Raw genomic sequence first — 14,862 nt, forward strand, 5'->3', positions numbered from 1 at the left:
TCCCATAAAGGAGTTGTTGCAACCAATTCTGCAGCTACGCTTTTCATTAAAGTCCAGGGAAATCCTGTATACAGGATTTCGTTAACATCGTGGTACATGTCTTGTGAAAATGGGGAAGTATTACTAGAAAGTGTATTTTGAATAAATGTTTTTTTTATTGTGCTTCCCTACCTTTCCTCAGAATTCCTAGGATTCGTGATGTTTCAATAAAATTTCCAAAGCAATATCTCCAGCATTAAAATAGGAAGTTGCCTCAGTATATTTAGCAATAATACCTTTAGGTTAACATTTCTTGGAACAGTCTACTTCTGTACAAATGTTGGCATTTATGATACTGGTGATGAGGTTCCCTATATCAATGAGAACTTCTTGGTCAATCTGGGTGTCTACAACAGCAGAGAGAGAGAAAACTACTAGGCAAACTTTCAGTGTCAACTTTTTCCAAGATTCTGAGAATACTAACAGGTTACATATAGAATACACTACCTCAAGATAACCTGAACCCTGAATATGTCAACCACAGCCACAAAAGATCAGCTAACTTGTAATAATGTTCCAAGGCTTGCTTGAAGGCCATATCAACAAGTGTCTTCATATATATTAATACCACTTCCTACAAAATGGGTTCTCTGCCTTTAATTCTATTAATTGCTTCTTCCCACTGAATCCATGAGAGACAGAATCTTACCCCTCACTTGTCCATGTCTCTATCCAGGCTCTTGAAATCTCATACAATGACAAGATACATAATGAGCCATATATAACATACTGGGCTAAAACATCACATCAATGCAAAGTGGTGTTGTAGTCATTTTTACAGATTAAAAATAATCAGTGAGAAGGTATGGAGCTAAGAATTTTAAGTTTCCTTTTAATTTGAAAGTCTATAATCCTTTGGAATAAGTCCTTCAGGGGTAGCAATCTTTATAGAGCTGAGGTCTACAGCTTTATAGTATGTTTGAAAATCTTTCCATTCATTTTTTAAATGAAAGAGATACTTGCAATGAATGTCTAGTACTCACTTGGAACTTCCATAACCTAACAGACAAAATTCCATGATTATCCTCCTGGGTTAATCCAGATAGGAACAGCTTGGTGATCACAGGAATTTGCATCTAATAAGGACAATTTATAAGATCTCAGATTGATAAATGATAGCCCAAGGTCAGGCCAAGAGGAACCTCTCTGTAGCCAGGACAAATAGGAGCCTCTAGGCAACTCCTCACAGGATTAACAACTAGTGCCAAAATATACTTCTCATTTCTGAGACTGCTAGAGTCACTATGGGACATTCAGATTTAAGAAGTCTATTGTTATTGAAATTGAGGGAATACTTTCACCTCTGGTAATTTATGCTAGGACAAAATTTCAGTTCAGTGTAAAAATATGTATGTACATGAATGATCATCCCCCCAAAAAAACACAATAAAATAGCCAACATTAAGGGATTGGTTAAATAATTTGTGGTAAATGCATTAATAAAATTCACTTGAAAATATGGTACAAATCTATGAATATTGATGAAAATCATTTGTTTTAAGTAAAAAAGCATATAAAATTGTTTTTTATATATAGGACTGAAGCCCTATATTTTGTTAAAAATAATGCTTTTAGGAGCACCTGAGTGGCTCAGTCAGTTAAGCATCTGCCTCACATCAGGCTTTTTGCTCACTAGGGAGCCTGCTTCTCCCTCTCATTCTGCTGCTCCCTCTGCTTGTGCTCTCTCTCTCTCTCTCTCTCTCAAATAAATAAAAATTTAAAAAATATATATATATAATTTTAGTATACCTAGAGAAGGTAGATAAATATATACAACACACACTTCCATAGAAAAAAGTCATGAAAAAATATACATCAAAATGTAAATAGTTTTTATCTCTAGACAGATTTCCACATGAGTATATTTTCAGAATTTTCCACAATTTCATGCATTATTTATTTAATAAAAATGATAAAGGGGAAAAGAAATTATATGAACAGATTACAGACATCTATCAATCTAGCATTAGAAGACTTAGTCTCATCCCTACTGGCTATATGCTTTTAAAGTTAATTCACAGGGTGCCTGGGTGGCTCAGATGGTTAAGCGTCTGCCTTCGGCTCAGGTCATGATCCCGGGGTCCTGGGATCGAGTCCCGCATCGGGCTCCCTGCTCCTTGGGAGCCTGCTTCTCCCTCTGCCTCTCTCTCTCTCTCTCTCTCTCTCTCTCTCTCATGAATAAATAAATAAATAAATAAATAAATAAAAATCTTTAAAAAATATAAAGTTAATTCACAATCACAGGGGATATTCAATTTTTTTAAACATACTATCAAATAATAAAAGTCAATTTTCAAAAGACCATAAGAAGTAATTTATCTATTTTCCAAAGGGAGATTAAATGATAGAACCCATGTTTCTCAGTGTCTGGCTTAAAATAACTGCCTACAAATGTTAGGTATTATTACTGAAACAAGAACTTTCATATACATTTACTTGCTTGATCCCCACCAGCTCTGCTGGGGAGATAGGGCAGGTATTACTGTTACCCTGGTTACAAAGACACAGAAACCAAAGCTCTCTGATGTTAGTTGGCTTAACTAAGATCATACAGCTGGTAAATAGAGAAGAAAACTCAAATCATCCATGCTCTTTAATGCCTGTAAAAAAAAGAATGACTTCCTTTCTATTGGTACCAACACCTAAGGTTGACAAACCTGGTCTTTTATTATTTGTCTCTTATGTATTGCCACAAATTATTTTTTCTTCTACTCATCTTTTTTTCTAATTATTGCTATCTCTGCTTTCTCATCTTTTCTTCACTGCTCCTTCCTTTGTATTAGTTCTCCTTTCTTCCTGTGCTTTTCCAGCATGGTTGTTGTACCCTGATAGCTATTTCTCATGGCTTTTTCTTCTACTCCACCCTGTATCTTCCTGCTCTTAAGTCATCTGTTTCCCTGCTGTGTGCCAGAGACAGATGGCATACCCACTTTGCTGAGTAGGTGTGTCACTCTGGAAGAACAGAGGGTAGAGGGAGTGGTGGTATGGATGGCAGTAAGTTAAGATGTATTAATCCAACAATTTGCAAATTTTTAAATATGGCACCTAACGGCTGAGAAGGAATAGAGGCAGACAGCACAAAGAACAGGGCCAGATATATCATCATGTTAAATCAAGCTCTTATTTAAACTATCTTCAGTAGGATATCAGTAGGATATTATTTATAGATAGATAGATAGATAGATAGATAGATAGATAGATAGATAGATGATATAATGTTATAGATATAAAGTACAGGTAGATTTTGATAAGCAAATAGAAGTTAAATAAGAGTCAGACTGACTAAGAAAGTCATCTAGATTTTGATTAAGCCAAAGTCCATGGGACTACATCAGGCAAAAATTAGATAGCAAACTAAATTTGCAGATAATTTAAGAACACAATGGAGTTACCTCATTAATCTTTGTGTTCAAGCAAATACATTCTAAGCTTAAATTGTTTAAATAGTCTACAGACCCTCACTAAAATTGGCTAGAGAATCTGATCTTAGATATGAGAGAAATCAGTTTCAAAATATTCACATTTCTGTCCTATCCTTATACTTTTTTTCCAAATCCTATTTTAATTCAAATCTCATTTAAAATGATCTTTTTTCTATCTCATTTTATATTGTGAACATTAAAAATTAATAGCAATGAAACTGAGAATATTTCTAATAGTCCCATCCCCTCACAGTGTATATGGAGATATCATTAAATAACAAAATGCACACATGTACACACACATATACAATGCACAAACAAATTTTAAAACTATAAAGGAGCTTAATATAGTAAAAACTCTATATATAACATAAACATCTGAAATTTTGGGATAAATTATCTTCAAAATCTTTTTCACTGCTTCTAAAATAACAACAAAGGCTAATAGCAGAGATACGCTTAGTAAAAACGTGACGAAATTATCAGGCACAAAATATCACAAAGCAAACCAAAATGGAAGTATCTCAAAGTAAACGTACATTTGATGACCTGTGGATAGAAGAAAACATTCCCATTCTTAGTATAAATAACTGGTTTTGCCTGTCCATCTGGCTGAAGTCCAACAAACAATCCTGGGCTTTTCATGGATTCCAGGCTTATAGATGCATTTTCCAAGTTCTTCTTAATTTTAAAATGACAGTCAGTATCTCCTGTACCCTGTGATCAATATAATATGATTGCATAAATATAAACAAACACCAAAGGGCAGAATTTAAAACCAGTCACTTCACAAGAATATAATTTTGCTTCATTCTCAAATCCTCATGACGAATACAGAACATTTATACATATATTGCATTAGGTGCTTTGTTCTGTTCCATAAGATCCAGGAACAGAGACCAGGTGTTTGGCTGAGGCAAGGGTGTATGCCTTGGACAAAAGGCTCTGAGTAACAGAGGAGCTTCAACTAAGGAGAGTGCAGTGTATGCTCTGTATTTCATTTCAGAGTTACTAACCTCTCTAGGTGAAAAGAGAATACTAAAATGTGAAATTTTCCTTTTGAAAAATACTCCAAGGTAATGAAAAAGAGGGTAATTCTCACCATAAGTCCATTTACATTTAAATATAAACCAATTTTCTGTGCTATTCCACATTTTCTGAATTGAAATTTTTTAGATTTTGTTTATTTGAGAGAGAGAATTTGCAAAAGTGGTGGGGTGGGCAGGGGAAGAGGGAGAAGCTGACTTTCTGCTGAGCAGGGAGCCAGACATGCAGGGCTCATCCCAGGACCCTGAGATCATGACCTAAGCCGAAGGCAGATGCTTAACCAGCTAAGCCACCAAGGCACCCCTCTGAATTGAATTTTTACCAGTAAATAGACTTCACATAAATTACTCAAAGACTGTGTAACAAAACATTCAAGAATTAAGTGCCGAGGCATAATCTACATACCCTTCAGATCATCAAAATCATCTCTCTCCTTTTTAAAGACATATATCTTCTAATATTAGAAAATAATTCACCTTTTTCACCTTTAAGTGCTTTAAAAAAGTATTCTTATAAGATTTAGGAGTTCTAAAAAATAAGTTTGTGAAAATTAAAATTTTCAAAGCAACTATTTTTTTATTTGTAAAAGATAATTATATTTTGATCTCTACCCTCAAATGTGAGCTTCTTTTAGGTGAGAACCAAGTGTCTGTTGTCTGTTTCTCTCTCACAATATAAATATGACTCTTCTGTTCTTGTTATGGGTACAGTAAAACTCTGGCTTTGATTTGTTCATAGCCAAGTAGAGCACATAACCATACCTACTACTACTACTACTACTACTACTACTACAATAATAATAATAATAATAATGGGATAATAATGGACTCCTTGGGTTTAAAGAGAAAAAAAGGAACTAAGCTCAGGAGAATCAGGAAGGGCTTTCTGGAAAAGGTGAAGCTGAGTTAGTGCTACATAAGAACTAAACCAAGTAGAGGAAAGTGAGGGGTAGAAGGTAGGGAATTTCAGGCACGGGGCAGCATGAACAAAGGCCAAGAGGCAATAAGCAGTATGGTATGTATATGAACAAGCTTCTTGATGTTCTTGAGCAACAGAGAGAGGAAGGTGACTCCAGAAAGGTAGGATCAGTTTGTAGGCAACATAGAAAGTCTAGCCTTATCTTAGACCATGGGAGCCACTGAAGGATTTTAACTAGAGGAGTGATAGAGACAGATCTTAAATTATTTTCAGATAATTTCTTTAATGCCCCTTTAATGGCCCTCTAATACTCATTATCTACCCAATCAGTTACATAACCCTTTGTGGTTTTCTAGCAATGATTAGCAGATTCTTAATTCTTGCCTGTTCTTCAAGTATGCACCTCTGGAGCTCCCTTTAATATTATTTCTTAGAATTTATATTTTACATCAGTTTTAGATTTACAGAAAAATTGAGAAGACAGTAGAGTTCCCCATATATCTGCACCTACTTTTTCCTATTAACATATTGCATTATTATGATACATTTGTTACAATTAATGAACAAATGTTGATACATTATCAACTAATACTTTATTGATATTTCCTTAATTTTTAACTAATACCATTTTTCTGTCCAGAATTCCATCCAGGATACGTTATATTTAGTCACCATGTCTCCAGGCTTCTCTTGGTCATGGGAGTTTCTTATATTTTCCTTGTTTTGATGACCTTGACAGTTTTTAGGAGTACTGGTCAGGTATTTTGTAGGATGCCTCACTACTGGAATATGTCTGATGTCTTCCTCATGATTAGATTAGAGGTATGTGATATTGGGAGGAAGACCATATGAAAGGTGCCATTTTCATCACATCACATCAAGGGTCCGTGCTTCCAACATGACTTAACACTCTTGATGTTGACCTTGATCACATGGTTAACGTAGTGTCTGTCAGGTTTTTCTACTGCAAAGTCACTATTTTTACCTGTCCCCCTTTCCATACTATACTCTGGGAGGAAAACACTATGTGCCACCCATACTTATAGGCAGGAGTTATGCTTCACCTCCTTGAAGGCAGAGTATTTTCCATAATTTATCTGGAATTCTACATAGGAAATTCATCTCTTTTCCTCCATTTATTTATTTATTCAATCATTTGTGAAGGTTATTATGGGCTCATGAATATGTATTTTATACTTTGGGTTATAATCCCATACTACTTTATTCTGTTGTTCAAATTGTTCCAGGTTTGGCCATTGAGAACTTTCAGTTCTTCATAGGTGAAGTGTCTCATAAGTGAATGTCTGTGTGTGTGTGTGTGTGTGTGTGTGTGTGTGTGTGTGTGTTGGCTGTTTTGAATACTTTCTTACTTTCTGGAACTACAAGATGCCAGAGGTTTATTTTGTATATTTCCTGCCCCAGTCCTAGAATCAGCCATTTTTCTAAGGAGCCCTGGATCCTTTTATTAGAGAATGTTATTAGAGATCAAGACCTGAGCACTAGATCTTCTTGTTGCTACTGGGGTGTTGTTGTTTCTAGGCCCTCTCATCTAGCAAAGCAAAAAAATATATGTTTATACTAATTCATGTATATGCATATATTTGTAAATATTCCTATATGCAGTCATTCACATTTATATTAAGTTAAACATGAGCTCATACTGATACCTCCAATTCTAATGGATTACAAATGGATCTTTCTAGCTTCCTCCCCTTGCTTATCTGTAAACTCCCACTCCAACAATGAGAAATTTGGTTCCCATTATCTGCCATCCATTTATGTAACTGTTCCATTCCAATATACATTTATAGTAGTATTCAACTGTTAACCAAACTCCCATGGGGAACAATTTTATCAACTAGAGTACAGAACTTATCTGCAGTTCCCATTTTCTTTTAGTCTAATCTACTACACTCATTTCCAAAGATTCTTAGGTCAGTACCTTTTCCTCCTATCACTTTCATAAAGGTTGTTTCATATTTTTAACACAGATTTTTTTGTCATAGTCTTCATTCTTTTCTGGGATTCCCAAACCCCTAAATATTTTTTTTTAATTTGCACACATTAAGGCTCACTCATTGTGCTGTACAGTTCTATGGGTTTTGACAAATGTATAATGTATCTACCATTATAGTAGCATACACAATAATTTTATTGCCTTAAAGACTGCCTGTGCTTTACTTATTCAACTCTTCCACCCACCCCTCAAACCTCTCACAACCACTGCTTATTTTACTGTCTTTATAAATTTACATTTTCCAAAATGTCATATAATTAGAATCATATAATATGTACCCTTTTCATACTGGCATCTTAAACTTAGCAATATGTACATAAGTTTTCTCAGTGTCTTTTCATGGCTGGATAGTTCATTTATTTTTATTACTGAATAAAAGCCATTATACAGATGTACCACAGTTTATCTATTTAACTACTGAAGGACATCTTGGTTGCTTCCAGTTGGTGATTATGAATAATACTGCTATAAACATTCATGTGAAGGTTCAATTTTGTGAAAGGTATAAGGTCTGTGTCTAGATATTTTTTTCATATGGACATCCAATTGTTCCAGCACCATTTATTGAAAAGCCTGTACTTTCTCCATTGAAATGCCTTTGTTCCTTTATCAAAGATAAACTGACTGTATTTATGTGAGTCTATTGCTGAGCTCTATATTCTGTTCCATTGATCTGTCTATTCTTCAACCAATACCACACTGTCTTGAGAACTGCAGCTTTACAGTAAATCTTGAAGTTGGGTAGTGTCAGTCCTCCAACTTTGTTCTTCTTCAGTATTTTGTTGGCTATTCTGGGTCTTTTGCCTTGCCATATAAACTTTAGAATCAGTTTGTTGATACCCATAAAATAGCTTGCTGATATTTTGATTGAGCTTGTGCTGAATCTATAGGCCAAGCTGGGAAGGACAAACAACATTCAGTCTTCCAATCCATGAATATGGAATATTTGCCCATTAATTTAAAATCTCCAAGGGACACCTGGGTGGCTCAGTTGGTTAAGGTCTACCTTCGGCTCAGGTCATGATCCCAGGGTCCTGGGATCGAGTCCTGCATCAGGCTCCTTGTTCAGCGGAGCCCTCTCCTTCTCTGACAAGTGAAAAAATAAAATCTTTTAAAAAATAAGAAATAAAATAAAATAAAATAAAATCTCCTTGATGTCTTTCATCAGAGTTTTATATTTTTCCACACATAGATCTTACATATATTTTGTTAGATTTATCCTTAAGCATTTCTTCTTCTTTTGGTGCTAATGTAACTGATGCTGTGTTTTTAATTTCAAATTCTAATTGTTCATTGCTAGTATTTAAGAAATCAATTGACTTATTTTTTAAAGATTTTATTTATTCATTTGAGAGAGAGAGACAGAGACAGAGAGAGCACAAGCAGGGGGAGAGGCAGGCTCCTTGTTGAGCAAGGAGCCCTATATGGGGTTTGACCCCAGAACCTGGAGATCATGACCTGAGCCGAAGGCAGACGCTTAACCATCTGAGCCACCCAGGTGACCCTTGACTTTTGTATATTAATCTTGTAAACTGCAGGCTTGCTATAATCACTTATTAGTTCTAGAGCTTTTTGTTGATTCTTTGGGGTTTTTTACATAAACAATCATGTTATCTGCAAACAAAGACAATTTTATTTATTCCTTCCTAATCTGTATACAGGCTGTTTCCTTTTCTTGTCTTACTGAATTAGCCAGGACTTCCAACACAATATTAAATAGGAGTGGTGAGAGTGGCTATCCTTGCCTTATTCCTGACCTTAGGGCAAAAGCATCCAGTTTCTCACCATTATGTACGATACTAGCTATAAGTTTTTTGTAGATATTCTTTATTAAATTGAGAAAAATTCCCCTTTCCCTTGTTTGTTGAGGCTTTTTAAATTTTATTTTCACCATCATTATTCAATCAGCCATTAAGACCCACTAACCCCAGTCCACAACAATATCTATCAAATTTCATTCAAACTTTAGTTTCATAGTTATTTCCCAAACTTCATACCCATACCATGTCATTCCTGGATCACTACAACCACTAACTGAAGTAAGGATATTTGTGGATTATTAAACCAATATGTTTTCATTGATAATTGTTACAACACTCTCCCACCTACTGGATCAATGTGCTCATTGTGTCATGGGTAAGTTGAATCCAGCCCAGAACAAATAAATCTTTGCTCAACTTTGAGATTCCAAATAGAAGGATTTTAAGAAATTTATACCAAATAAGAAATCAGAAGTTTGCAAAACCAAGCTTTATTGAAAGATAACATAGTTGCTAAAAGAAATTCCAAAATTGGACTTTTATATCTAGAGCCAAGACTGAAGGACTGGATACCATAGAGTTTAAACGATGAAGCTACTGAAAAGGTAAATACCATGTATGACATAGTAGAAATTTTTATCCCACAAAAAAAGAAAAGCCCATCTGATACTAGAAAGAGGAACCTGGGGTAAAAATGGGCTAAAGAGAGACTGGATATCCTTATTCAAACCCCATTTGGGGTTAATTCTTGGTATAGCAAAGAAATAAGGGGCAGCAAAATCTTCATTTACTTTAGGGGAGAATCTCAAGAATGGAGGGACTATCCCAGGAAATTTTACAAATTTCCCTTAGAGCATCCAGTATTCAGTGCCAGAGTAACATGGTGCCATCCAGAAGGTGAATTAGAAATGTCTGAGGGAGGAATCTTAGAAGACACTGATACAGCTTATCTTATCCACAGCTCACATGGAGACATCAGGGGATCCAGAAGTTATCTCATACCCCAATGGCAGGTTCAAGTACTGAGAAGACTAGTGACCTGGAAGAGGGCTGAACTTGGTACAAGTTGGTAAAGGGTTGGAAATCTTGAGACCAAACCAGATAGTATCTCAAGCCCCATGATATTGCCCAAAATGTTCAGACTACAATATGAGCCTCATTTGAAATTATATAATATTGAGATGTCCAAGGATAAACCAAATTAGCCACACTGCAGAGAGAGTAGTGTGGGACTGAAGAAGAATATATGTCCAGTGGCCCATCTTCATGACTTTTTTTTCTAAAGCTTTGCACCCAGGGACCATCCAAGGAGGAAGGAAAAGAGAAAGGAAAAAAAAAAGAAACCCTGACTTATTATTGAGCTATAAGGAACTAATCTTAGAACTGGACAGAAACCAAGATATATAAAAGCATTATTTTGGCTGAAAAAAAAAAGTCAATCAACTGAACTAAGCATACTGGAACATGCCAGAACTATTAGTGTACTTTAGGGCAAACTGTGGGCTTTTGAATCAAACTATTTCATGTATTTCAATATTAGAAATATTTCATATTTCTCATTGTTATTCCTGTAGACTTTAGGTTCTCCATAAACTAGCCCCTCTTTTATATAGAGGCCAAATTTATGAACTTCAATATTATTAGCAGCCCACCATCTCCCCAAACTTAAAATAAATATCCTATTAAAAATGGATGGTGTTTTACATTAAAGATCTCAAGCAACTACCCATGACTCATACAACTGAAAACCCTTTCCCAAACATATCTCTTTCCTTTTCAACATGGAACTTGATACTTAACTTCCATTAATGCACTTTCACAATGTGGTGTTATTATCTGTTTACATTCTTCTTTCCCCCTTCTAGATTGCAAGTTCTCTGTGGGCAGGGGCATGTCTTATTATATCTACTGTAGCATTAGCAATGGATATATTTTCTGCCTTTCAGTAGGAACTCAATAAATCTTTGTTAATTCTTCAAAAAATTCTCTTTTTTACCAATTTCTAACCTTATACTTTGTTCATGTCTTTCACTCTCTTTTTGATAGTGAAAAATGGGACTATTTCCTGTAAATTCACCATTCCAGGGGATGGGGTTCAAGACACACTACCCCAAAATATGGCACATTAGAATACTGAAATTTCAAGCTGAAAGAATCTGTAAAATGGCAGGGGCAGGAAGGATTTTTCTGACCTTCCCCTGAAGCAGGTCATAAAATTCTAATGTGAGAGGTGCCTTCCTTATACCACTAGGAAAGGAGCATCCTTATCTCCAAAGACAGAAGGATGCTGAGAACTTGAATAAATAGGCCTTGCTATTTCCTCCAATTTATTACACTTAGCTCATACCCTATTTGGTCTTATCTCATTTTTCTACAACTCTCCAATCTTCATCAAAACTAGCATTGAAACATCTGTTTAACATCCTGGAGTACTTCCAGTCTTCATTTCCTTAAAAAAGATCCTGCGCCATGTACAACTTATATTAAATAAATATGTATGCTTTTCTCATTGGTCTGTCCTTTGTTATAGGGGTCCCAATTGAGAACTTAGAAAGGTTTTGGAAAAAGATATTTTTCCTCTCCTATAAAAGAAATTTCTCCTGACTCACCTACCCTGCTCAAATCAATCTGCCTCTCCTGAGCTGTCATATAAACTATAACTTGAATTGGATGACTATTTTGTGATTATAATCTGGATCACTGATTGTACATATTTGTTCCCTCCAATAAACTGCAAACACCTGAGGAGTAATATCCCTTTTTTAACTCTCCATTATATACAATTACTGAAAAGAATGAAAATAAAATTTAATATAACAATTTCAAAACAATAAACCTTTAGATATTCCTTTATTCCCTCTTTTTTTCTTTCATTTAAACATCTGTTTTAGACTCTTAATTAGAAAGAATAGACAGGGTTACCAGAGGGGTGGTCGGTGGGGGGATGGGTTAAATAGGTGATGGGGATTAAGTAATGCACTTTTGATGAATAGCACCAGGTGATGCATGGAATTATTGAATCACTATATTGTACACCTACAACTAATATAACTATGTTAACTAACTGGAATGAAAATTAAAACTTTAAAAACTAAAAAAAAATAAAAATCTCCTTTTTATCCCTAACCCAAATGAAATGGAGATGAGAAATAAAAGAAAATATGTGGGTTCTTGATGTAAAAGGGTCATGTTGTACTGTGTGTGTCTTCCTACATATCAAGAACAAATACCAGGGGCACTTGGGTGGCTCAGTTGGTCAAGCGTCTGCCTGGGGCTTAGGTCATGATCTCAGGTACTTGTGAAGTTCACAGTCCAGGGGCATAGGCTCACTAAAAGCATGATTTATCATTATTTACTTAAATCTAAGTAAGTCTTTTACTGAATTTTATACTTTTCAGCCCACTGGTCTAGCCTTGTGTACCAAGCCCATCTATACAACGTCTTAAAAATCTGAATTACCTTGAACTTTTTAGTTATGTACATGTGTAGGAAAGAGGAAAATTAAATAAATTTGTAATGAGAGTATCTTTCCTAGTTTCTGCAAACTAAACTCTTACCTATGAACAAGGATCCTGCTAGTGTGGGGTATGTCAATGTGTGAATATCTTTCTTTGGTACCCTGATCACTTTTTAGCTTGTTTTTCCAACAATTCTTACATCTCTTTTTCCTTTACATTGATTCTTAGTGATGAGTTCCACCCATGTTTTGAGGCTTGTTTTTCTTCTTTAAATTAACAATTTCACAATTGTCCCTAGTGAACTGCATGTTTGTTGCTAACTTGAATCTTTACTACATCAAAATCTATTAAAGTGATTTACTCCTACAGCATAATAATTTCATGGTAACAGAGACATTTGTTATAGGATCAGAATCACTTGATTTAAACATAGGTATGTTTGCCTATAAGAAATGTTTTTAAATATACAGTGGCAGATACATTGGAATCAATGCTTTTATTCAATTCAATCTATACAATGAACATTTGTTGAGTAGCTGACTGAGGCACTATGAGGTTTTTAAGGTATAATAATATAAGCATGCATTACCATTTACCTTTGAATGCATCTTAAATCCTTTTGGAAATTGTAAACATGCCTTACCATAGTCTCTAAATATATGGAGAGGCTAACTAAATAAAGGAGGCTAAATAAAGGAGAAAAGCTAAGATAATTATTACCATTCTGTTTTCAAGAGTAATGTCGTTCCAGCCTAATGATTTCTGGTCAGATACAGTGAAAATGAAAAAAAAAATATGCCTGATTTTTATGCATTAACACAGTATCTAAAGAGCAAAAAATCTAAGTCAGACAACCACATCAATGAGTCACTAAACAAATTTTAAAGAAAACACTACAATGGAAATAGCAGAAGCAAAATACAAATAATGAAGTTCTGTGAAGGCTCTTCCCTACAAAAGTACCAAAGTAAAGGTTAAACGTCAATGTTGTTTAAGTGGTAAATACCATTAAGTGATAGCCTCAGAGTCCTCCAACCCTCAGTTAATTACATGGGTCTGGTATACACAAAACAAGTGGATACATGGGCTCCACAGGAGGAGCCCTATCTGACCTCAATGTCCCCTGACAGTGTTTGGGGGAGACCACAGCCAAGGGGCCAATCCCAAAGAAAAGCTAGAATAGGACTGATCTGGACTGTACCTAATGGATAAAAGTATTAAATCTAGAATAGAAACTCTTCAACCTGGCCAATCTTTTAGTAACTACATAAAAGGAGTGATTGATTAGTTCATTTACACGGAACAGTTTGGGGTAAGACATGCTATTGTTGTTTTCTTACCTTATTATTTGTTTTGCTGTATGAGCTTAAGGGTTAAGAGATGTCATTACAAATATAAGAGGGCTAGTCCAGCCTTTGCTACACAAGAGATAATCAAAAATATTAGTCCTTCTCTCTATGCTTTCTTTGCTGATCTTGTTACAATTATCAGGAAATTCACCTTTGGCAAGAATAGTGCACATTTGTATAGGATTTACACAGGATTCAGGAGCCCCTGGCTTCATGGAAAGGCTCTTTAAAATTTCAAGTCTTTTAACAATAACTTTTCCAATGGGGGCTTAATTTTTCCAAGAACAAGCTTGGAATTTCTAACAGAAATACTAGGAAGCTAAAGAACTCTACAAAATGTTTGAGCTTTGATTTTAGGAGGCAAGTGAACAAATGTAACAGATCTATAAGTATGTCATAGGCTAGGAAGACCTGCAAAATCTTACCTTAACTGGATATTTTTACCAGTTTTTTTTTTTTTTTAACAGGGGAGGGCAGAAGGAGAGAATCTTTAGCAGGCTCCACGCCCAGTGCAGAGCCTGATGTGGGGCCCGATCTGACAACCCTGAAATCATGACCTGAGCTGAAATCAAGAATCACACAAGACGCTTAACTGACTGAGCCACTCAGGTGCCCCGATTTTTACCAAATTTTTAAAGAAAAAAAAAACAGTTACAAGATTTCCTCTGCAGCCTTCAAAGAATATACACACCTCACCCTTTGTGTGTTGCAGGGGAGGGGGGTTGTTTGATATTGAACTGGTACACATTGGTAGAGCCATGGCCATTTTTTAAACACTGAAATATTTCCATTTTAGATGGTAAATAGCTGTGGTTTGAGTCCCTAGTTCCTCCTGATTCTCTGGCTATTCTA

The 14,862-nt window shown here is 35.3% G+C and overlaps 1 protein-coding gene across 1 annotated transcript in view; it reads right to left on the minus strand.

Annotated features, from left to right (window-relative positions):
* LOC148164638 (lipoxygenase homology domain-containing protein 1-like) overlaps positions 1-14,862 on the minus strand; it is a 263,084-nt gene that overhangs the window by 147,640 nt on the left and 100,582 nt on the right. The window contains exon 14 of the mRNA XM_088022889.1: positions 4,001-4,178. Coding sequence (XP_087879015.1) covers positions 4,001-4,178 — 178 coding nt within the window. The remainder of the gene's footprint in view (positions 1-4,000; positions 4,179-14,862) is intronic.

Source organism: Eumetopias jubatus, unplaced genomic scaffold, assembly GCF_037043125.1.
Source record: "Eumetopias jubatus isolate StellerSeaLion01/CBP00866 unplaced genomic scaffold, mEumJub1_p1.0 scaffold_4, whole genome shotgun sequence".
NCBI classification, from domain to species: domain Eukaryota; kingdom Metazoa; phylum Chordata; class Mammalia; order Carnivora; family Otariidae; genus Eumetopias; species Eumetopias jubatus.